We start from the raw sequence: 25,762 nt of genomic DNA, 5'->3' as shown, positions 1-25,762 counted from the left end.
AGATCTATGACGGCATCTTGGTGGTGTGAAAGCCCTGTCAGCCAGTGGCAATGTTAAGAAAACTTGAACATTTCCTTTCTATCAAATGATCCCTCAAARCCCACTTCTTTTGGGGCTCTTTTCTGACATGCAGTGTTAAATGAGGCAACTACATAACCTTACTGTATTCTTCTCTCCCTCTCTTGCCAACATGTCTCGTTCTACAAATTGAGGCTTTCCTCTGCTAGTGGCTCTGTAGGACAGCGATACCATCTGCATCATCTGCTCTGGTTACATGGTGTAAAGAAATTTCTGCAGCWTCTGTTTCTTCATCCTTCTATTAATAACTCATCCAGACTTGCTTTTTGTAAAAATGTGTATGTGTTTCAGTGATGCAGATCTCTTCCATCTCTGACAAGCATCTTACCCAGAGTGAGTTTGTGACCTTAAGTTTCAAGTGTGACAAGGAAGTTCAAGATGTTTTATTCTGTTCCCCACCCTCCTAAGGATGCTGCTGACAAACCCTCATTTTCATAGTGTAATGGTTCTTATTCACCTTGGTGAGTCACATCAGGGCTGCATAGGATTCCCTGCTGTTCTTTTTTCTTTCAAGGACTTGTTGCTTACATCAGTTTATTCTTCCAGCTTTTGTTTAAATTGAGGCAAGCAGGTATTTTCCTCTCTTCTTTGGGTTTTGGAATTCCAAACATGAAATTCTGTCACTAGATACTGTTGCCAGTTCAACCAGTCCATGCCATTAGGGTATGAGAACCTGAAAGACTGTATTCAGCAGACTAACCAGTGGCATAAACCACCTGTCCAAGCTGAAAATGTCAAAGCTAAGCAATGACTGCATGGATTGTGGGAAGTCCATTTTCCAGCTTTATCTGTTCAGTTGTCTGGCAGTGACTGTCAGCCCAACAGCCTGGGTAAGTCTGTGAAAAAGCCTGTCAAAACACAGTGTGCTTCATCCTCCCTGTCACCAGAGTGCAGTGGCAASTTAATGGAGGGGATTGGGCCATCAGATTTTGAAAAGGAGGGGATTTGCTTTGAGAAGTGTGGGAATMTGTGGAGGTGGTTCCCATTGTGAAAGTCCACTTTTGATAGGATCTTTGATCCTAATACCTATATAATCTCAGATCACAGTAACTCCTGCTGTACTGTGTTACATACAGCTTCAGCAGAGAAGAGTAACTTTCAAAAGCATTTAATTTTGTCTCTTAAAGAAGCAGATACCTTTTTTTTTGTCTTGAATTATTTCTGGTGATTTGTATACATTATTTAGTTGTATCCTCATTTGTTGGGTGAARCCAAGCTGTAGGGGGAATTCTGATGTTTGTTTATAGGGCAAGCATAAAAGAGATCTGCATATTAAAAAAATCTAGCTAGTATATCAGCTTTCATTCATCAGATCATGATACTGCTCTTGAATCTAGCACAATACAAAACAATTCAAGGGCCAGGATTACCTCACTTGACATCTTTAAGGTTGTATTTAATGAAGAGCTTTGTAATTACGTAGTTGGAGATGGTGAGATGTTTCAGCTTGTGCCAGTTCCTTTGGATCAAATTTGCATTTGTCTGGAGTGCTGCTTATGCTTGTTTTGGTGGTGGCTGTGACCAGCTGGGAATGTTAGTGCACAAKCCTCATCCCAGCAGCACATGTCTGACCCCTTGTTTCTTCCAGTGGAGAGAGGTGATAGAATTGGTGCCATTTATACAATGTCCAAGGAGATCCTGTGTGGAAAGCTCTTCTGATATGATTAAATAATTGCATAATGATAGGTTTTTTCAACTCTATTCAGTGTAGACAGCTCATGAAACCTCCCACTGTCAGTACTGGTGTGTGTTGTACTGCTTCAGCAACACCTTACCCACCACCTACAACATTGCCATGATAATTAACATAATTCAAAACCAGGGCTCGTCTTGCAAATCCTTGTCATTCAGGTTTTTGTTTTGCAAACCAATTTTGATTGTATTCCAGGATTTGTARGCAATAGTGATGTACAATATCATCTGCATTCACTCTTAGGATTAGTTAAAAGTAAGTAGGAGTCAGTCACTTTCAGAATGTCTCATTCTTCATTGTGACAAAATCAATAAAGATAGCTCCAAAACGTGCTATTCCTTTGTGGGTGATCTAATAGGAGCTTTGACAGAACAGTCTGTTTTGAGTCAGGCTTTTCCTGTTTGTAAAAACAGAAAACATGTGATGCAACCCCAAAAAGCAATTTAACTCCACCCCAGTAGTGTCATACTTATCCCTGGACGAGTCAGGGACAATTGTGTCATGCTTTAAAATGCCTGCCTTGCAAAGCACACGCTGCTTGTTTCTCATGTTTCCAAACCTTTGTTCAGGCTGTGACCATCGTGTGCTTGGCTTCAAGCTTCCATTGCAGACTTCATCTTCCTTTTGTGCCCTCAAGTGACAAAATGACATCTGCAGGGAACACTAAGGCAGCTGGCAGTGCTGCAACTCTGAGCTGTCAATGAGTGCTCTAACCAGGCTGAAGACTAGCTGGGCCAAGTTTACAAAAAATACAGAGCTAGCCACAGAAATACGTGCTGAGACCTGCTGGACTTACAAGTTAAGACAGATTCTTACCCACATTTCCAGTGAGCAGCTCAGCTCTGAAATGCTGTTGTGTGTTTCATGGAGCTTAGCTATTAAACAGAGGTTCTGTGCAGAGCCAGCTCATATCCTTGTGTATCTTGGAATGCACAAATTCAAAAAATATCCATCCTCAAGGAGCTGCATGCAGAGTCACCTCACATCTCCTGAAAGTTCTGCAGAGCCACAATTTCTGTGTCCCATTACCTAATTCTCAGAGCACAGAGACAACCCAGCTACATGTACAAGCATATTTTACAAGGTGCAGAGGCACTTTTGAAGTTCTGCTAGAGTAGGCTCAGGTCTAGCACAACCCAGGAAGGCTCTGTGCAAAATCACAGCATTGCTATTCTTTACTGCCCCTGTAATCCAGGTTTTTCAAGAAGCCACATAATCCTTGCTTCTTATCTCCCTGATGGTTGGAGAGCTACCTGACTGCATGATAGATATTGTTCACCTTCTATTTCCAAATGGATATAGTTCTTACTTTAGATATTAAATGAGAAAAAATGATGAAAATACTACTTTACTGTTAGCAGCTGACTTAATGCTACTGCTGGAACTGTTCTCCCATTCATATTTGATTTTTTTAATGAGCCCCACTCCATGGTGAAGGTAAGATCATCTTCCTGACTCTTCATTCTTATTGAGACACTTGAGCCAAGCTTGTGCATTCCTCCATTCATCTGCCCTTCATCCATAACAGTGAACACAGCTTTCTTSTTCCATCCATTGTAATTCACTTTATATTATTGTGACAACAGTTTGTACAGTGCAAGTGAGGTAACATATTCACTTGCCTAATTTTTTTCTTCCATGCTCTGATTACATCCTTATTCACAAGGGATATGCTCTGTCAGAATCCACAGGCCACTGTCTTTTCTTCCCCACAGATCATCCTGTAAGAGTTCCTTCTGCCTTGGTCCCTGCAATGCACAGCCAGGCAACAAAGACTAGAGAGCTGGCAAGTTGAGATGATTCCTTACTGTTCAAAGCTATTTCTTATCTCAGTCTCTTAACACCACTCTTGTTTGTTTGCCTTTTGTATTTTGTCATCCTCCACCGAGAGCTGGGCAGGAAAGATACTGCTTTTGTTGGGTAGTTGGAGCACCTTACTCATTTGGAGACTTCAGGCACCAATATTAGATAATWAACATTAAATAAAGAAGGCTCTCTAGTGTGATATTATCCTTTATGTTTGCTGTTCAGAGGAAGGAAAAGGAGGATATCATCAGATATGGGGAGTGGAATAGCAGAAAAAGAGTGAGAATGGTTTTATTTGTCTATCCATTTAAAATCCTAATTAAGAATTTTCTACACATATATAGGCATGCAATAAAAAGGAAGAATTTTGTTGTCACCTGTTTTTGKTTTCACATCTGGAGAGAACTCACGAATGCCTAAAATGTTTGTCCCAACTTTCCTGCAAAAAGGAGGTTTTTTTTGTCCTCATTGTAGGGGAAGGAAAAAGACAAAGAATTAATCTTCAGAATAAACTATGACAGAAGTTACTATGGGAAAAGGAAGCTTTTTCCCACAGCAACAGCTTTGCTGCCTTACCAGCAGCAGTRTTTGTTAGCATTAGTCACAGCTGGTTTGCACCTCTTGCATTAGCCCACATGCACAGGATACAAATAGAAAACCTTCATTAGAACTTAATGCCATATAGCTTAATGACACACTTCTAACCTGTTCTTTTGTATGTTTTGTGTYGTAATAACTTTCACGGTTTAATGAGATTTAATATTTCCTGTGCTTATTTTTGCAGGCACCCTAGACAAACATGTAGAACTAGAGAAACTYGTGGCCAAGTTCCTTGGTGTGGAGGATGCTATGGTGTTTGGCATGGGCTTTGCAACTAACTCGATGAATATTCCAGCCCTTGTTGGAAAGGTGAGTGCTTCCTTCAGGAACATGGAGAACAATCGTTTATTAATTGTTTTAAATACTGTTGCAGTAKTCTGGGCACTCAGTTAAGTGGCAAGGCTTGATCGAGGAACCRAGTTTGGCATCAGGAATGTGTGAGTCATAAAGCAGATGACCTTTTGACTTTAAATATGCCCCTCATCATTTGTGCTATCGCTGAGCTTTGCTGTCACACATATCTAACATCTGCTTAAGGATCAGTGAGCTGTTAAGCTCCTCTTAATGAAGTTGCTTCTCCCTAAAAAGTAAGTGAATGTTGAATTCCATGTCCAGGTGTTGTGGGATGAAGTATTTGGGCTACTTGCAGAGATTTTGCCCAGCTGTCTGTGATGAAAGGTGACAATTAGCATAGTTTTTACAATACTTTGAGGAAAGAAAAACACAGTGCTTAYCACTCCTGGTGAGCAGAGCTCCAGCCAGCCCTTCGAAGAAAGCTGGCAGCAAAGACAAGACTAAAGCTGTGATCATGTTACAAAAGTTGGGTTCTTATTGGGTGCTGAGGGGACCTCGTGTCCCATTTGGAGTATATAACACAATGGCACGTGTGTCTGTCACCCTGTCACTGATAACCCCTGACATCACACTGTGCTGGTAGCTGCAAAGTGAGTAACTCCTCTTCAGCTCCTCGAGTGTGGAACAGTGTGCAGTGTGCCACACAAATACAGACCATAATTTCTCTCTTGGTGGACAAGGAATGAACTCAGTTTGTGGTCTATGACCAAGACTTCTTCTGAAACACCAGCACAGAGGTGAAACCACTTCTTCCCTCACTATTGAAGACAAAAGCAGCTGTTGCAAGAGATCTCTAAAATTCATGTGTACAAGTGCTGGGCAGGGAGAGTTGCTTCAGTTGCCCAAACCATGAATTTCACTCTGCAGCAGTGCTGGAGACCTTGTCCAGCAGTTTCAAAGGGAACAGACACAGAAAATTAATGAAGGTAAATTTATGAAATTGCAGAAATGCACAGTAGTGCCGGATAATTGTCCCTCATTTAGCTGTATAATAATTTCCCTCCCTTACCTGGCCTCATGTTGAGATTCAAACTTCAGTCAGAGGTGGGATATTTAGATATAAGTTGCACAAAAAAATATATTACTGTGTGTATTGTATAAATATGTTTGACAATTCCATATATATTATTACACAGTATTATTATATATTTTATATATATTACAAATATTATTCAACTGCCCTGTGTTTGAGAATTTACTCCTRTATTTCCCTCTATAATTAAGCCCAGCAGATACATTTTCTTGTCTGGATGCACCTACACTTACTGCTAGTTCTGCATCTCAGTTTCTAGGGAGATTGTGTGAGTATCTCCCACCCTGGGCCTAATCTTTTATTCCAAAATAAGCGTTCACTTAATGTTGTGTTGCCCTTTGGGTGAGGAAGAAAGCAGTTTAATAGAAAGCAGAGCTAAACAAGGGTTCAAGCTTGAATTTCAACTGTGAGTCTTGTCCCCTGTTAATATAATATACAAAKTTACTTCTGCCACATTTCTATTTTCATTTATAAAAAGAAAATGAGTTTTCAACTGAGTTAATTAATAAAAAGTATACTACAGGTCAACTCTATATGCATTTATTAGAGCAAGTCTGATTCCTAAACTTCACTCACATCTTAATGGATGGTGTCAATGTCTCCTGATTTCATTTCTGCAGTTGGAAGGGTTGATGTCAGTCCAGCCTCAGTATCACTCCTCCTTACACTACCATCCTACAATGTTTATACATGGGATGGTGGCTGCATTTTCCTTACAACTCCAAATGGGCTGTGGGCAGGTGATAGAGGAAGCAATATCACCTAATTTTAGTACAAAGCAGAGTGAATCTTTATAGGGTTATCTGCTGCTTTCCAGTTACAGGAAATATTTGACCCCTATGCACCACCTGAATGCTTTACAGTCTGATCCCACTATTTCTGCCTGCCTTTTCAGTGCACCCTGGCACCTTCAGGAACAACCATTTCATGTTTAGTCCTTAAAGTTTAATTGGTGCAATGTTTTATCACGCTGGCACACACATGCACAGGTGTCAGCAGCCTCCCAGCTCATGCAGATGCTCATTGTGCTCCTTCTCCACAGGGCTGCCTCATTTTAAGTGATGAGTTGAACCACACTTCTCTCGTTCTCGGTGCGAGGCTCTCAGGTGCCACTATTAGAATCTTCAAGCATAATAGTGAGTATTGAAGTTGTAAAAATTTAGAGACAGTTGTTCAAATCTCCAAGGCAAGAATTCTTCCCTTCAATGCTGACTTTGCTGTCAGTTCCCAATCACACTTCTGTCCAGGCATGAGGATCAACTGTTTAATGTTGGGAGTGATTTCTGATGGGAAAAATAATAGCTCAATTCTTTAATTGCTATTATGTATTTTTGACTTGTTGAATGACAAGTGTGTGCTGTCACAAAGGTTTTATTGTTATTGTCATTGTAGCTCAAACAGTAGAAACATACTTGCAAAAACATGCCTCTGTTTCCAGCAGGTACAGTGAAACCAGAATTACATTAAAATGGTATTCCTTTGAAGTGGTTACTCTGAATTTGCAGGGATCTAACACCAAAGATGCAGATGGTGGTACCAAGAGCATCATCCCAAGCTTTGTTTGAAGTAGAATTTTATTACAGAAATCTCACATGAACTTTGCAATTRTATAGTTGTCTTCTAAAATGCTCACGCTCTTTAACTTTCATTTAGTAAATGTTGCTGTGGTTACTGTCAGAGACCTTGGGACTGCCTTTGATAAYAAGAGCTTGTTCTTTTCCTTTATTCCCCATTGCAATTCCTCTTTCCATCCTCACTGCTACCACCAGGCAGTGATTGAAAGAGAGGTTTAGGAGCTAGAGAAATGGTGAGGAATTAGAAGAGAGGTCTGATTACCTTTCTTAACAGCTAATGCAATCCCTTCTCTTTATTAAGTGTTGTATTCARCCCCAAGGGGAGCAAAAATGAATTATGCATATGCTGTAAAAGGCCTAAGGATGAGTAGGAATGAAAAGCATACTGTAATTAAAAGATGTTGTTATAATTAATATCTATTCATAATTTGGGCAAGAAGCAATTTCTGAGAATCATTCAAGAATTCAAGACCATCTGAACATGAATATTTTTACAGAATTAATTATTCATAGATTGACCTGTAGCATCCCCCCAAATCCAGATGTACTAAGCATGGTTGCCATACCAGGTTTTTTTCGACTTTTCCTTAGTTGTTCAAAGCCTTATCCCATTCAATCAAGTTTACATCACATCTTGCAGGATGACCTCTTGCTACCCAAATCTAAATGTTCTCAGCCTGTCCACCCACCTGTGCTGCATGAAGGTCAGCTTGCTTGTGTCACTTCCCACATCATTTCAAGTAACATTCCAGTCTGAGGAGTGTTTTACCCTCAGCTGTGAAGATGTCACCTGGAGCTGTYGTGCTCACTTTAAGGAATTTGGTCTCTAACCACCCCTTGATATTTCATTCCACTCCCCAGAACCTGATACCTAATGACCTTCTGTTGCACTGATGATAAATTAAAGCTGATGCTCTTCCGAATAATGGGTGAACCCAAAAATAATAGTGAGATACCCAAACAGCACTCACCCAGCACTGGAAAATGCAGACAATTCCTTTAAGGATTTTGGCAAACCTTTAGTGGCAGCCTATCCAAGTTGCTTTGGAAAAACTCACTGCTTTCTAAACTTGAGATTTTATTTGCTGAAGACAGTCTTTTATGCCATTGCCAAGACATCACCTTTTCTTATTTCAAAACTGTGAAAACTTTTGCAAATACTGTCATGAATGAGTGACAATTTTTGTAGCCTTGAGCCTAAGCTGCATTTAGAGAACATGTGAAGAAGTTTCACACACTCATGCTTTCTCTTGGGCCACTGTGAGCCCCTCAGCTTATTTTTTCTATGGTTAGAAAGTTCAATCATTTAATTTTTCCTTAATCATACCCATGAGTGACACATCACTAACAACTAAAATCAAACGTGCAGAGATGTATGTAGGTGCCTTTTGCTTAGGAGCAAATAGGATGTGTACTGGGGGAGAGCAGTGAAAAGTGTAATCCAGCAGCACTGCCTTTGAAGGATGCATGGTTTCATCCAAAATGAAGCAGACAGTGTTGTTCTCTCTGAATCAGTCGGGGAGTAACGTAATACAAATCAGTACAGCAAATTAATTAAGCCCCAAAACTGTATTAATTAAGTAACCAAAACTTCCAGCTTGGGTTTGAGGATTCTTTTCAGTTAGACAGATGCTTATTTCAGTAGATCAGAGCTATGTTGCTTATGCTCCCAGATTCTTTCTTGCTGATGTGGGAGTATGTGACATATTCAGGCATGCCCAAATTGTCAGAGTGTCATTGTCATGTTGAGGAATGGGGGAATTGAGCCATGCTCCATGTCACATTTTTTGATGGGAAAGCAAGGTTCCTTGTGCTGGATTGGCCCTGTGCATGAATAGAAGACTTTGCACTTTAAGTTACTGCTTTAAGATCCTTAATAAGCATTAATTTCACTATCAGATAAAAATGTGTTTTGTCTTGCTTTTGGAAACCCTCCCCTGTGTTCTAGACAGAAAAGGGAATACCCTTCACCTCTTCTTTGCATGTACAGGGGATGGACAGATGTCACTTCATGCACAAAAATCAATGATCCTTTAAAGAACCAGGCCCTGGGCATCAGCTGCAGGATGTTACTGTGTCAAAGGCATGGTTAGGGCCCTTTGAGGAGCAGCTGGAACAATTCTCCAGCAAGGTGCACAAACACTCACAGACTTGCTCTGTTTGACCCACTATCAGCCTACACTAAAGACAAAGTTTCCAGCTGGTGCCCCACTAGTGCCAGAGATGTGCTTTCTGTGCAGGAAAATCAAAATTCATTCCAATCAGGCAGCAGACTTGGGAAGTTCCCCTTTTGTTTTTACAACACCACTTGAGAAGTCAGCCTTTATTCCATGCTCTCTGTTGCCTCTTGAAATGCTGTGTAATACCCTTGATAAGATTGCCTGGAACATGTTTACTTTGGCTTCCACATCCTTTGTCTCTTCCATAGGTGTGAAAGAGACATTGGGAGATGGGTGAGGTGTGAATGTTTGTTGTAGTCATTATAAATGGGTATCAAAATGAGGAGGAAAAACTCTGTAACAATTTAGTGAAACAATGATATATTTTCTGAACTAACTGCTTCCTGAATATTACACCAAAAACACCTGCAGAGATGTGTGCCAGTAAAATCCTTCTCTAACAAGCATGTAAATCTCTCTCCTGTTTCTTTTCCCCGCTGTTATGGAAAAACTATTTGTCAAAGAAAAATTATACAAAACTTTGTTCTACAAAAAAAGTATTTCACATAAAATAGAGTAAAAACATTTCATGTCAAACTTGCCTTTTTCTTTCAAAGGTTGAGCTACAGCTAATTCTGTAAAACTGTGTTATTTTATTTCAAAGCGTGAAATCAGTAATATTGGATTGATCTTTCAAAAGTAAATAATAACTCTTTTATTATAAATAGAGAATTATTTCATTTGTAAGACAAGAATCTCTATTACCTTAGTTATGTAATTTTTATTTTTTAGCAATGTAATTTTTATTCTTACAAAAGTTAATTAAGCTCTATTTCAATAAGTGGTTATAATTAGACATTATACTTTCCATTAAAAATCAGAGTCGTTTTTCTAGAACAGACAAAATTCTTAGACTTCTGTGCTTTTCCTAGGAGAAATTAAAGGCATCTGAAAGTCTTTCCCTTTTGACAAAAACATTGCACAGGTGTATGAAAAGTTTTTCAGGCCTTAAGGTGAATAATAGAACAAAAATGAGCTGTGGACCTATAAGTCGTTTTTATTTGGACACAGGAATGTACCCTGCATCCTGCCTGCCAGTGAACAATTCCTTCCTTGTAAACAGACAGGAATTTATAGGCCTAGGCTGAGAGAAAGGCACAGGCACACACCTACACATCATCCATATGAGAGAAATGTAAGRGAATATTCCACCTTAGGTCCATAACTCAAAAAAGCCCTTCCTCTGGGCTCTCATTARCACTGTCTCTAGTCTTGACCCTTCCAAGGTCATACCAGTATTGGCACAGGGGTTTTGGCCTTTAAGGGAGATTYTCTGTGGCAGGCATTTGTGAGTTTTTGTGGATGCAAGCAGCAAAGTTCAGCTCCCTGGAGCCCCTGCACTGAGGAACAGGTCTGGGGCATTTTAATWTCTTTTTCAATTTTATTTTAGGGTCTAAGCAGTCCTTAATGTATGCAGTAGTGTTTTAGTGGACTAAAAYCATTCTGACCTGCCCATAAAGCACCTGCCTTTTGTTTCCCCTGCTGTGGTGGGGGCATCATTCAATTTCCATTTCCCAGGCAGTGATTTGTCTGGGAAGATAGGAAAGAGCTGCATTACTGCATTGGGAATGCAGGCACAGCCCAGTGCAAAAGCCAGTATGCAGTGGGAGAAGGTGGGAGGGTAAAACATCTCACAGTGGTGGCCTGGCCTTGCTTAGTTTTGTGCCAGGAATTTTCTGCTGTTCCTTCCCCAGCCTTGGGCTCCAGGSAGTCTCTCCCACCTTCCTTCCCAGGCTTGGGGGTCCTTTGGATCTAGGGGAGCTTAACTCAGATGTTTTTATTTCCTGGCTCAGAGACAAATTGACTTCTCACCTGTTGGTTTTTGGCTTTTTGTTTGATTTCTAAGGCACTCTTTTAAGAATACCATACATTTAAAAGCCCTTTTTCCAGACCTCTGACCTTTATCTTGGTTAAGTATTAGCCAAAATCCCTTGACCTTTCCAATAAAACCTGAAAAGCAAAACCAAATATTTAACCATTAATCAGCCTGATTTTATCAAGGGCTTTTTTTTACAGCAATTCTGAGTCTTATACTGTTATCAGGTGTTCCTTCAGTGAACAGATGGGGATGTTACAGACTAACTACATCCAAATGATTTCTATTCTTATCAGCCTATAAAAGAAGGCACCATGCAAGGTTAAGATCTGTCYATTCTTTCTAATTCTACCACATTTTTCGATGTAGCATCAAGCAATTCAATTGTAGTTCCATTTTCAGGTTCAGATTTACAATTGCCTGAGCAGTGTGTGGGTATGTCATGACAAGGTACAGAAATCAGGCCACAGGGGGAAAAAATATTTCCAGTTCTCCTCATTGCAAGGGCACTTCACTGAGCAATCAGAACAAGTGATCCTACGAGGAGAGCAGGCAATTGCAAAGCATAAGCAAGCACCTTGGTTAGGTGAAAATCCAGCYTCTAATCTGGTGCTTGAATCCACATCTGAAGTGGGAATCAGGGTAATACACTCCGAGCTCCTCCTTATGCACCTTTTCACTATTGTGAAAGCAGTAAGGGACTTTTTAGTTTCTCACAAATCAAGTGGTTGATGACAAGTGTGTGATGCAAGTGTGAGCTGTCTAGGTTTCCATACAAAATATAGTTTTCAACTTGGACAAATGTGAATTTATATTAATCCAGCTCTCAGTCTACTCAGTTAAATTACTGCTTTGGAGTTCAAATACAAGTGCCATGAGGACACCTKAAAGAGAAACCACTGCTACTTGGAGGAGTTGTAGTTAATACAGAGGAAAATCCTAGGTGGTAGAAGGCCTTCACCTTTCAATGCAAATATTTTCTCTAGCTAAGAAGAACAAAAGAAAAGAAAAAGRAAAGTGGAAAACTAAGTGCAAYKAATCAAGCAAGCAAATAAATTAGGGGGGAATGAAAGATAAATAAACAGGTAAAAATTAGAAAGATATCTCTTTGGTTGCAAAACCTAAAGAGTTTGTGGTGGTTTAGTACAGGACAGGTTCCTTAATTTTTAAWTTTTTTTCCAAGTGWKTTGKTCAGCYCTTGMATTTCAGAAGGGAGGGCAGCGTTATATCTATAACAGAGCAGGATGAAAAGCACATTACCACTAAGGTTTTGTGCTCCTTGCAGCCCGTGTCCACTATCAGAGACAAGATTATTGCCCAGATAGATGGASTGCAGCCTCATCCAGCTGGGTGTGTATGTCCCTGTGACACACACTGACKCTGCCAGCCAGGAGACTGGTCTGGCCTGCTCCCTGCACGCTGTGTCTGCATTTGCCCTCTCTGCTCTGAGAAAGCCACGTCTGACTCGCCAAGTGATAGCAGGGAGCTTTCTCAGGCCAGTTCCCTTTACTTTCAGAGAGATCTGTATTTATTGAGGGGCAGGAACTGTTCCTGTGGCTGCACTGACCAACATTCCCATGTTCCAAACAAAGATATTCGTGTGTAGCCATGAACTCGATGAGAGTGCAAAAGGAGAGAAGCTGAAAATCAGAGTTACAAGCACAAAGCGAAAAGAAGAATGTGACAAGAGTAGTAGCAGCCTGTTTATTTTCATCAAACAGGACTCAGCTGCCATCACACAGGAGGTTTCCAGCCCACACAGAGGACTGGTGATGACATCCCCAGCATTGCAGTGTAAGGATGAGGGGTGGAGACACCTTGAACGTGCTGTGCTCCCTGCAGGATCCTGCTGTCCCACCTGCACTGGAGGCAGCATGACACACTGCCTGCCCACGTCCACACTCGCTCCAGCCCACTGGCACTTTGTGTTCTTTGTGTTTCTCTTGAAATAACTCTGAAAGATCCCAAACAAGATTTATGATTTTTATTCCACCGACCCACTGATAGATCTACTGTCCCCTCTTAGGAAATTTGATCCTCCATCCGTAGACAATGAGCTAAAAGAAGGTGGAAAGTGAACCATGGATAGATTTGGGTGTGTTTTGACTAATTAATCAAGTCAAACTCTTAACATCACCCCCTGGGCTGGTGAGCCGTTGTTGGCCATTGCCACTGAAAACCATGGGCCGATGGTGGTCAAACAAGGAAGGACTGTTATTTTCCCTATCACTGGTTATTCAAGATGGAATAACTTGTGCAGCTCATCATCTTGATGTCCTAATGTCTCTCAATCTAGCTATATTTAATGGGCAAATAATTTGATATCTGAAAGCCACCTGGGGTTGCACTGTTGCTTTTTCTGTCATTCAGTATATCCCACTCTCTGAAAAGCCTGAGCACAAGCACGTGGAGCACTTTTCTATTCTTCACTTTGAAAAACAAGCAGCATTTTGTGGGGAATATTAAAGGCTACAGATTTTTTCTTCCTGCCTATTTTCCCATTCCAAATGAGGCACTACGAGCACAGAGTTAATAGGTCAGTTAAATTCATTCACACCTGAACAAATTATGTGTTGACTATWACAGGCTTCAGAAAGGGTCACAAATACATGTTTTACAGAATGAGACATCAAAAAGAAAACGAGATATCCCTGATCCTGSACACAGACATGTTTTTAGCCTGTACTCCAGCAGGACTATATTATGTGTAAAATTAAGCAAGCCCACCCCTCAGAGAGGCTATCCCCAGTCTGTGGTCTCATGTTCAACAGTAGTCTAGACAGAAGACCTATTCACAGACAAGTATTTTTTTTAAACAAAATCATATACATTTAACTTCATCTCATCTTTCCTTTTTTTTTTTCACATGAATGTGTGCTGAAACAACTGAAACTTCAAGCCATGCTTTTCGCTCAGAGGCAAAATTACTTTCCTGAAGTCTAGAGCCAATCTGGACTGATGTGAAGACAGAACACTGAATTGAAAAACTTCATGTGAATCAGAAGARGGTTTAAAAGGTCCCAAGAGGATTTAGATTACAGTGACATTAGTAGAGAATAATTCAGTAGAGGAAAGGGGGTGTCTGGATTTTACTGTGAGCTTTATGTCATCCTGAGGGAGCCCTTTAAGAGGAATTCTATGTCTTATCTGCTCAAAACAAAAGAGAATGTGAGCAGCTGCAAATGCTCAGCTTGGTTACAACTTTCCCTTATAAAGCACCAAAGAACTTTCATTTCCTTGATTGCCATCTAGTGGAAACTGTGCTGTCTGCATTCACCATTCCTAACAGCATTTCCATCTCAGAGCTCATTGASCTGTGCTGAAATAAGGGGCAACTGATAGAATCATGGGTGGTTTTGTGCTTTGTAAAGTGCACCAAGGACTGGCTCGCTCAGGTGCTGAGTCGCAGAGGTGTTGCTGWGAGCTTCACCTTTCACCAGCATCACTGAATGTTCCCGGGAAGAGTGAGGCATCAGGACAGGGAAGGGTTTGGGTCATAACCTGGCCATGTCTCAGGGCACAGGTTACTCATGATGGGCAGTTAATGTGCAAATGGCCCATTCCCCTCGGGCACAAACCAAACTATAGGTCAGTATTAATGTTCCTAAGGGGTATTTTCTTTACTTGGGATGATTTCTTTTACACATTAACTTTGTGCTATTATAGAATTTTATATCAACTGAGTTGTGTTGCTGAAGYGAATGGGGTTATATTGTGAAAAAATGCCATTGATTTTCTCAGCCCACAGTTTGAGCTGATCTGTAGTGCTCCTTGGAGTATTATGAGACTCTGTTGGATGTTCTTGGAAATAATTTTGAAATATCAATCCAGATTCCTGAAAAGTACCAGAATAATTAATTTTGGAGAATGTCCATTCATTGAAGACTCCAGAATGCTGGTGCATTGAGAGCCACATTTTGTCTGACCCAGATTTCTGTGGTGGTTTTTTTCTTGCTTCTTCCATGTTTCTCAAAATGTCAATGGTTTTCCTTCAAGAATATTTTTAGGTGACCCCAACTCAACCCTTAAGAAAGCAGCTAAGAGTCACAACATGGTTCCAGGCCTCCTAATGCTGAAATCGCACCAGTGCCTAGCATTTAGGCACCAAATTATTGTATCTGTGCCATGTGTTTGTATCCAGCTGTCTCTTTCTCTGTCATCAGCAACCTTCCACTTGCTTTCCTTCTTGAGAAAGACAAGACTTTTGCTGCCATCCTGACGTGCCTGATGCAGCCTTGTCAAAACCTTTGCTGACACAATGCTTGTTTTTCTTGAGCCTGTGATTGGAGAGCAACCAAAGACTTACAATCGAAGCCTTGAGAAATTCTGAATATCAGCAACCCCTACAGAGAACTGCTGGCAATCAGCCCCAGTACTTAAGCAAAGTGATTCCCTTTTGCCTTTAAATTAAAATGTATGGCAAAGATTTCTTGATGTTCCCCAGATCAGGTGCATAACTTGAAGCTTTTTATAACTCTTCTTGTTACTAGACTGCATTCACACCAATTAAATGAATTGTTGGGTCTTGCCTACTAATAGAGGAAGTTTAGGACACTTTTTATAAATGTTTTATTCTGTATAGGAAAAATAGCAGCCAGGAGAAAATCAAAAGTTCTTTAGAAAAACCTTTGTTAATGTTTTCCTCCTTTTTCTTATTTTTAAATAAAGATATGCAGAGCCTTGAAAAGTTGCTGAGAGATGCAATAGTATATGGACAGCCTCGCACCCACAGAGCATGGAGAAAAATTATCATCCTTGTGGAGGGCATTTACAGGTATGTTTGTGTTTAAGAAAGATGAGTGTTCTGTCATTTCTGAGGACAGAATGATGAATTGAGTGGGGCAAACTGAATCTGGGTATCTGAGGGAAATCTTAATGAGTGGAAGTTACAACAACATTCTGTGATCTCGTAAATATGTTGRTTTCCATTATGTCAGCCTGAACCCTGGATCCTGTAGCTCCAAATWGATCCTGATTTAGCAAATCACAGCAGAATGGGAGTTGTACTGTGAGAGCAGACAGATCAGCTGATGTATGTTGGGACAGATGCGATAAAGTTCTTGGAGCTATATTTGTTGAGGACTTCTAGGTGAGCAAGCTGAGCTTTCTRGAGTTGTTTGTTACACATGGGCAGATCAAAAGACAGCTACACAGAATTAATTAAACTCTGCATGCACCATTCTTGCCCAGCTATTGGAATCTTAGATCTCAAGCTAAACTTAGGCTAAGTGATATCAGTACCTTTCTAGTAACTAGAGCTGGATCTGATAGACTCACTCTTTAACAGGAAAATATTAAAAGACTTGCTTTCAAGAAGCTATATAGTGGTATTTAATGTAGCCCTAGTCCCTGGAGGAATCCAAATGAGGGAAATGCCTCTGAGAATCCATCTGATAATATCAGCATCAATAATACAGTGTAATTGTAGAGCATCCCAGTCAGATAGCTCTGGTTCACTTGTGTGATGCAGCTTACACCCAGCCAGAAAGGCAAACACTCACTGCAGCTGAGCAGCAAAGCTGTGGCACCAGCCAGGCTCACCCTCCTGGGCTCCATCCTGGMAACTGCTCCAGGCTGGAAAAGGTCATTGGGAAGGCAGCCAAGGGGCTCATGGAGGGGGATCCACTGATGGGTGGGAGTTGGGGAAGGGAAAAGCAGGAAGGGCTGAAAAGGCAGAGTTTGGGCAGTCAGAGGGTTTGCAGGGATCTGGACAGGAGATGGGGGAGCAGGACAAGGGCTGTCTGGGGAGTAGTGACACYTGCCCCAGAGAGAAGGGAGCCAGAACCACTCATTCACAGCACATGACATGGTTTGTAAAAGTGGCATTACACTTTATATGTAAGGATCGTATCATGTGTTGCTGAAATACAGCCAGTCTGGATGGGCAGTCACTTATGCCATTTTACTGAAAAATGCTGGCACAGCTGAGCCAATTAGCTTTTTTTTTTTTGTAAGAAATCTTTTATAATCTCATGTCAGCACAACTTCATAGTTGTCAGTGCTTTCTTTTTGCCTAACATTTTCCATCTGCAAAGAGACCAAGTTGGTCCTTATCTAAACACCTGTCACTCAGAGGTGAAACAGGTCGGCAGCAGATCAGCTGATCCAAAGCAGGCTGAACGTGTCCTTTCAACCAGAATAAACAGAGCAAAACTACAAATAAACATCACTTGGCACTACTAAAGGAAAGCTCAGATTTAAGGACTTTSATCATGCAGATATTAAGTGGACCACCAACATTTTACTGACAAATGTTCCCATCCATCACATGGCTGGCAGAAAACGCTCCAGCTGCTGTGCTTTGTTCACTGTTAAATCCTTTACCCTGAATATTGACCACTAGGGAGCGAGGAGGTAGACTGGTAACACAAAGACATGGATCAGTCCAAGCAGTGGGACAAACCCACTGTCAGCTATTTAACTATATTAACTTACAACTGTATTTCCAGATTTATGTTTGATGCAGAGTTTTCTTTTCCTCTAGTTTCGCMGTTCATTCTCAAACGAGATTAAATTTTACAAAGTTCAAAGAACCTTCTGTTGGAATGCAAAATAAAATCATGTTTAACCTCAGAGTACCTAAAAAGGAAACCATAAAGTTCCTTCAGCTCCATAAAGGCTAAGTAAAGCAAAGACCACTCATGCCCTGAGTGTCTATGCCTCTGAAAAGCATGAAGTAAAAGAAAAACAAAGCTCAGCTCTCTAACAGTCTCTCATTGGAAAATAGCCCTGGCAGTAGCTAGGTTGGTTAGTTAGTTAGTTAGTTAGTTAGTTAGTTAGTTAGTTAGTTAGTTGTTTTCCCAGTCTAACCAGATCAGAAATTGTAGAGTACTGTTTGATTGTAAAGCAAATCTGCTTTGAGGGTGAATGCCACCATGTCCCTGCCACCACCACCAGCCCAGGACATGCACAGCCAGGCTGGCCCTGGGCACTGCTGGGAACAGTCTGAGCCAGGTGGTAGCTAAGAACATTTCATATGCAAAAAAAAAAAAAAAAAAAAATGGAGAAGGACAGAGTAGAAATACTCTTACTCTTTTYGTGTGCATGTTCTTTCCTTTCTTGGCCTGGGATTTTTGAAAGACTAAAATTTTCCAGCCCCATATTGGCTAATGTTAGTTTTCTTGAAGATTTGCCAAATGCCAAATTAACATTCATCAATARGGTTTAAGAGGAGGTAGARTGTAGTCAATATRTTCTTCTTACAATAGTTAATACTGGTTTTTATTTTTTCCTAAAGTTATGCTTCAGGGACAGCTAATATAGAATTTAAATAACTTGGTCAGAACCATTCTCCAAGTTAAAACATCTTGATTTGCAAGTTTGGCTTGGCAAATTTCTACAGAAATGCTTTTTCCAGAGATGTAAAAGAAAACGCTAAGCTTTCCTTCCTTAAAAATATAYTGTTAAATGGGACACCATAGTCTTAGTATGGTGAAGTTTATGGTATGGAAAGAAATTTGCCTTCTGTTTCCATTAGGAGTATCTTCAAGTGTTTACACTGTGCATATAGCTAGGCTTACCAGCTGGCAAAATTTGAAAAGGGTCATTGTTAGCCAAACATATTTCTGGAAATCAGACTTGTGTTTGAAACCATAAACCACAGATTTTGCTTGGTTACAACTGAAGGCAGAATGGGCCCCTCAACTTGGGAAGCACTCAAGCAACATGTCAAATAAATAGCAATAAGTATATGTTTGTTTGCYTTTTAATGTCTCTATTATCTTAAAAAKAAAAAAAAATCATCAAAAGTAAATGTAACTACTAGTGAAAGCTGGTTCTTAACTTGGACCGGCCTAGGAGCAAATCTMTTCCATTTGTGTTCCAAACTGAGGGAAACCATCTAGCCATCAATCTTGACTCCAAAAAGCATGAACAAGTTTTGGCAGTGACCAGGGCACAAATTAAACTGACTTGCTAAATCATATTTTTATTATTTGAATTCCAGCTAACGTTTTCCTTGGCTTCTACCATTTCCAGTTCAGGATTAATCAGTTACTGTGTTCTTACATGGTTTGTGGTAGGCTTCTGCTCTCCTCCATGCATTTTTACTTAGGAGTCAGATAGGCCAAGGCCCAGGGCAGGAGTTTTGGGGCATCAGAAACTGATCGAAACCGATTGGTTTTCATTTGTTTTTTCCCCTGCTTTTAATTTAATTTGTGCATTTTCCCTTCCAGCTAAGAAAATAGTTYTGATCAGTTAGATATTGTTCAATGCCTTTTCATGTGCATTAGAAGTTCCTTGGGATTCAATTCCAATAGCATAGGAAACTTATCAGGGTTATTTTTTATTTCCTGGGATTAAGTGTCTGGGCTTCCAGAAAAGAATGAGGTAACATTTAATGTCTTTGGCCAAGGACCAGCATTAAAGGTTAACATTTCTATCATGTCAATGTTGAAATGGAGATGTATTTGAGGCAGAGTTGGAAGATTTCCTTAAAATTACTGCTCTAAACTACACAACAGAGCTTGTTGTATGCATGTGCAAGGCTTATTTAAGAAAACAGTACGTAAAGTAACTGTTGAAGTGGAATGCATGCATCTTGGGAGTAGCAGGCCAGGAAAGGTGGGATTTTTCCAATTACAACTAGCCTGAAAGGGGAACAGATAAACTTTTCAAATGGTGAAAAGATAGTGGTACTGTAGAACATGTCTAGAGATGCTGAGTGATGAAATTGTGAAGTAGATAACACGGGGAATATTGGTTAATTAGTCTTTCTGACGGGAAAAAAAAAATGGAAACTGTGGTACCATGGTAGAATGTAGAAACCTCTTTGCCCAAGAAGTTTCAAAGTAAACTGGGCAAAAAAAAAAGTCAGTATCGTGTCAAGGGTGAGCCTGTGTCCCAAGTGAAGTGACCATCACAAGCGTGCCACTCCTGTCTCTCAAAGCACCTTGGTCCACAATTCATCTTTTCCATCAGGAAGAGCATCAGTGGTTAGATTGAATCAAGTTTCAAACTCAAGTGTTCTCAAAACTTAGTATTATCCTATCTCCTAACTCCTGGAAGTAGGTTCAAACTGGGTGTGTACTAACTCAAGTTTTTGTGCCTGTCCACCAAACAAGGTGCAGTTGCCAGCTGCAATCTAGAAGCTTTCTGTTCCTGCCACCAAGCTAAGAATTTGTGCTACAAGACAGGATGTCAAACCACATAATGAGAGCACCTGGTCTGAGCAGAGCCAGCTTTAGTTCATCTGCATCTGGGGGTTTTTATACGCCCTGTGTGTCTGAGAAGGTCTGGAAACAGATCAATGGGTTTGTACACAATAGCTGTTTGTACACAAAGCTAAGTGGCATAGCCAGAGTAAGACAGAAACATTACAGTTCACTTCTGGCTCTCTGGTTTAAGATCACTTGACATCACTTCAACATTTACTGAAGGATCTGGTAAAATTTCCCTTTGGGCTACCCAAGGGCTTGCATGAAGTGAGATTTATCTGAARCAGCTCTAGACAGAGTGGTGTGTGYATCCCTGACCATCTGCCAGTGCCAAMAGAGAGACCAGGAGCAGAGAGGCAGCAGTTCTCATCTCTGCCATCAGGAGGGCTGAGACCTGTTTGGGTGGCAGCACAGAATATATGCATGACTCCAACAGCACTTTATCTACCCCACTTTAGGCCCTCCGTCAATTATTATAACACTTCTGTCAGCCGACATCTTTCAAGAGCAATAAATCAAAACTAAAATAAAAAAACTGAATAAAAGTGCCATGTTTGCTAGAGGGCTTAGAGTTCTAAGAGAAATCTACACATATGAATAACAAAATCTTTCATTAAATCTTCTAAATGGTTAAATCTTGCAYCAGCCATGTACCAGTTTCGTGTATTCTGGGATTCAGCACAACTTTCCTTCCATTACACAAATAGGCAGCATTTTTAATTTACCATTTTTTATTCTTCCCTTTTTGAAGTTAAATGCTGTCTCTCCTGCCTGAACCTCCATAAGATTTCAAACCTAATGATGTCCATTTAAGTGTGGAAGAAACATTCTTTCCTTCTCTGCCTGGCTGGTGTGCCCAGGCATTGCTGGGAGGCGGAGGGTGGGATGGCAGCTTCCCTTCCTCCAGAGGTGCTCCTTGGCCACCCTGCAGACCCACCCAGTGCCTCGSTGGCATTTTAGCTGACTAATGCTTTGACTCTGGGCTGTGTGAGGACTGTGGGCTCTGCCCTTGCATTCACTAGGAAAATAGCTGTGGCGCTTGAAGTTGCTTCTCCCCCAGCTGCCAAGAGCCATTTGGGACAAGTGAGAAAGCCCAGCCCTCAGGAGCTTGCAATACAAGCCCACCCTTCTTTGCTGCGAGGGGCCGTGGTGCCAACATACAGTCCCACAGCTGCTTCTTTTATGGCTGGGTGAGACAGAAGGGCAAGATTTGCCAGCAGTCACCAACAGCCAAAAAAATGCCTCCAGGCGCACACAGCCAGGCTCTCTGAACCTCCCAGTGTGAACAGCACAGGGATCCCTTGTCCRTGGCTACTCCCCTGTGCTGTTACACTAATGGACACTTGCCTGGGGGCAGGTCTCCTTCAAAACTGGAGACCAAACAGTTTCCAAGCTCACTCAGAGACCGAAGGATGAAGGACTAAAATTGGCAGAAGTTTCCTGAGTGCTAAAGCACATCCTGCTCCTTTGGCGGTGCCAAACTTCCAGCTGCACGGTGCAGAGTGGCAGCAAAGCAGCCTGTGAAARGCTGGTCCAGGATCTAAAAATTTCCAAGACACTATTGATTGCACTGCTCRATAGTACTTGCTACTTGGGACCTTTCCACTCACCTGAAAATGGTTGCATTTGCAAGTGGATACACATTAGCCTTAGCCACAGAGCCCTGGTTTTCCTGGCGCATGGCACACAAGGCTTTGTGTTTGACAGGAAGTTTTCAGTTTTTAAAGACCTGCTTGCTAGAGCTTTCTCTTCGTGGAAGAGAACACATTTAACTCTTCATGAAATGGATCTGAGTGCATCTGAGCATATCTGAGCATAGCTGTAGTCATCTCACAAAGTYGTCAAGACATAAGTCTTCACAGCAATACTGTGGATGTGTCATCTTGACAGGATCAGAGAGCATTTGTTATTTATTTCCCTGGGCTTTCATTTTGCTGGACACCTCCTCCGTGCCTTCTCTTCACTGACATGACTGCCAAAAATGCAAAAGATCTATCATCTTGTCTTGTTTCTATAAATCTCAATGCACCATTAATCACAGAATCATGGAATGGTTTGGGTTGGAAGGGACCTGAAAGCTCATCTTGATCCAACCCCTCTGCCATGGGCAGGGACACCTTTTACCAGACCAGGTTGCTCAGAGCCCCATCCATCCTGACCTTGAACACTGCCAGGTATGGGGCATCCACAGCTTCTCTGGGCAGCCTGTGCCAGTTCARAATATTTCCTTTTTCTGCTTGGCTGTAAGAAAATAAAAAGAAAAGGAGTGGAAACTTTTTTTTTTTCATTTGATTACTAGGTAGCAGGCTACATTTCCTAAAAAGTACATATTGAGAGCAAAAATTGGCAAGGCTGGATTTCAGCTGCTTGTTTTAATCCCTARTTCTCTGAAGACTGGAATTGCTTAGAGTTTATGGCACCAGCTGTGGGTTTCACATGGCCCATCTCCTGTGTATGTTGGACCCAACTCCTTTGCACCAGATGAGTTTGCTCTGGAGCTGTTATGCCCAAATATTGCCACAGTAGCTGATGATGAAGTCAGCAAGGCCCTGTCTGAATTATAGCAGTTATTTATAATATTTGTTTTGTAGAGATGAGCTGTAATGTGCTTTACACCTTTYCTTCCCTCCTCTGGCGTGTTGACAATTTATAAATGTTCAAAGACTTTTTGACTGGTTTTGATTGTTTGAATTCTAAAACTGACTGTTTTATACTCACCTACAAGTGGGAAAGAGTTGCAAGTTTTCTTTGACTTGTAAGTAAAAATTGAGATTCTACAAGAACTTTGGTGGAATAAAGCAATTAATGGCATCGTTTCTGCCAGGATCAGAAAGYGTGCAAGGTTTGTTGCTCATCCTTGATTGTCTCCACGTGCAGCATGGAAGGGTCCATCGTGCGCCTGCCAGAGATAGTCTCCTTGAAGAACAAATACAAAGCCTACCTCTACTTGGACGAAGCTCACAGCATCGGTGCAGTGGGAGCAACGGGCCGWGGAGTTGTGGAATATTTCGGAATGAGTCCCGATGATGTCGACGTGTTAATGGGAACGTTCACAAAGAGCTTCGGCGCAGCTGGAGGATACATAGCTGGCAAAAAGGTAAAAGGAAATCATCAACAATTTCACATCAAGGGTGTGGGAACAGCCTTCACATTATATATGATATATTTCAGTATCTTTTTGCACAGACTGCTTAACATGACCACTATTCTAAAGTTAGCATCATTTTTGCCTGGATCCCAAATGCACATCAARCAGTCAGACTTCTTATTTTTGTCTCATATTCACATTATGTAATTTGCTTGAGTTGAGTTATTTCTCTGCCACCCTGATGATTGTTATTTGTCTTGGAAATGTTTGGACATGTTGTGGTTGGCTAAATATACTTCCCTACATTAATTTGCATGTGGATTGCTCATTACTTTGTTTCGCATTTGTAAACAGTGTGTGGAGCAATATTGAGAGATTAAAACCACAGTTTCATCCACTGATAATAAAATTCCTAAAGAGTTGTGGATTGACATAGTTGCATTTTTTAGGAGAATGGAGAAAGAGGTTACTGGGGGGCCTTTTGCAATAGTAAATTCTGTGTCCTCAGTTGCTCTGCGTACATTAACAAAAACAATTTCTTGCCAACAACAGATGTCAACAGAAAGTAGAGCTGAGCTTGCTTTAACTGGGGGTGCAGAAGAGAAAGCATAATCAGCACCATTGTGAAATGTCATTGGTTTTGTTGCTCGACAGAGAGATCAAATGGTTGCTGATTATTTGCTCTTTTGATACGCAGCTGAATGTATTTTTTAAGCAGTCTGTTGAATGAGTGGGAAGCCTGTTTAGACAGCCCATATGGTTGTTGTCAGGATAACATTAATAAGGGTAGCCCTACAGTAGAATAAAAGGGCTATAAGAAAGTATAAACTGTGTATTTCTTACTGTCTTTTTTGGGTTTGCCCCTGGAGATTTTAAAATGGAGTGTCATAATATATCAAGAGTCAATTTTCTTTGTTTCCTTGGCTTCCTGAATTTGTATCTATGCATTTATTTCTTACCAAAGATGATGTGGTTGATGTCAAGTATAGAAAGATTAGACCTGTGAAAAGTAGTCTGATGTAATTTRTCCTCTAATCCTTGGAAGTTGTTTTAAGTGAAAACAGGTTGCTCTTTTCATGCCTGTGTGTATCACTAAGCTTTGCCTCAGGGTTCTYAGCCTTGGAAAGCTGCTCACCCATTCACCAGCTTACATTCATCTCTGCAGCCAAAAGCCTTCAGTGGCACTGTTTATTCTGCATTAGCTGAAGCCCAGAAACCTTCTTAGTTTTTGGCCTAACCCTTAGGAATACAAWGGCAATACAGCCTGTGTAAGGTTGGGTCAATCTTTATCCTCAGCACTGGAGTTACTGCATAGACTCATACCAATTTTTGGTACACTCACTGGATATGTTTTTCTCATCATATTTTTTATCAAAGTCAATTTTCAAACAGTCTCGTCTCTTTCTCACTAACATGCACTTAGCTTTTAATGTGGTATCTGTTACTCTGATATTTTGCACTAGGAGATCTAAGTTGTTATAACAATGACGACCTTAATAAGATTGGAATTCTTACTGGGTGCCTGAATTCAGGAGAATTACTGGAGCATTAGATATGCCTACAGTACATCAATGGTATTTCTAAGAGCACAGATTGTGCTCTTAGTTACGCCAGGAAATGTTAAAACCGTTATACCAACTCTAACATGACTGTGCCTGACACACTCATTGTAAGTTTTGATTGAAATTTTATATAGACAGATTCCAGTAAGGTTGTTTTTCCTGGGTTATCTCATGTGGCAGAGGAACTATCCTGAGTTCATACAGCCTTAGTTTCATTACCAGGGAGGAACTGAGCAGCATTATTTTAAGTGCAKCTGTTCATTGGTCTTGAAATTATTTTGGCTCCTTTATAATAAGTCTTAGACAGAAGTAAACATTATTCTCTTCCAGATTTTTGTTTCAGCTGTAATTGCCCCACTTATATGATAAAGTATTTGCACCTGCCTGATGTTTCTTCGGGCTGTGTATTAACAGTGGCAGCCAAAAAAAGCAAAAACCAGTAGCTGGTGAAATGTGCTCTTCCTTTTGCACATTCCCACTCCTGCAGTAGTTAAGAGGGAGATCTGCTGTTTGGCCAGCTCCAAGCTCATTCATGCTTTGTTTTGCTTTTGTAAGGGCCTCGTGGACTTTTTACGAACTCATTCTCACAGCGCTGTGTACGCCACATCCATGTGTCCCCCCGTAGCAGAGCAAATCATCAGGGCAATGAAATGTCTCATGGGACTGGACGGGACAACACAAGGTAAGCCTCCTTCCTTCCTTCCTTCCTTCCTTCCTTCCTTCCTTCCTTCCTTCCTTCCTTCCTTCCTTCCTTCCTTCCTTCCTTCCTTCCTTCCTTCCTTCC

General features: G+C 40.9%; 1 protein-coding gene across 3 annotated transcripts in view; it reads left to right on the top strand.

Annotated features, from left to right (window-relative positions):
• Window positions 1–25,762, top strand: part of SPTLC3 (serine palmitoyltransferase long chain base subunit 3) — an 86,159-nt gene that overhangs the window by 42,532 nt on the left and 17,865 nt on the right. For all 3 annotated transcript variants that reach the window (XM_057369018.1, XM_057369016.1, XM_057369017.1), the window contains 5 exons: window positions 4,362–4,486; window positions 6,607–6,700; window positions 15,842–15,947; window positions 23,206–23,425; window positions 25,534–25,660. In XM_057369018.1, coding sequence (XP_057225001.1) covers window positions 4,362–4,486; window positions 6,607–6,700; window positions 15,842–15,947; window positions 23,206–23,425; window positions 25,534–25,660 — 672 coding nt within the window. The remainder of the gene's footprint in view (window positions 1–4,361; window positions 4,487–6,606; window positions 6,701–15,841; window positions 15,948–23,205; window positions 23,426–25,533; window positions 25,661–25,762) is intronic.

Source organism: Malurus melanocephalus, unplaced genomic scaffold (assembly GCF_030028575.1).
Source record: "Malurus melanocephalus ecotype Western Australia unplaced genomic scaffold, MMel_1.1 scaffold_101, whole genome shotgun sequence".
NCBI classification, from domain to species: Eukaryota; Metazoa; Chordata; class Aves; order Passeriformes; family Maluridae; genus Malurus; species Malurus melanocephalus.
The sequence above is the reverse complement of the archived record's forward strand: the minus strand, read 5'-3'. Positions and strand labels throughout refer to the sequence as shown.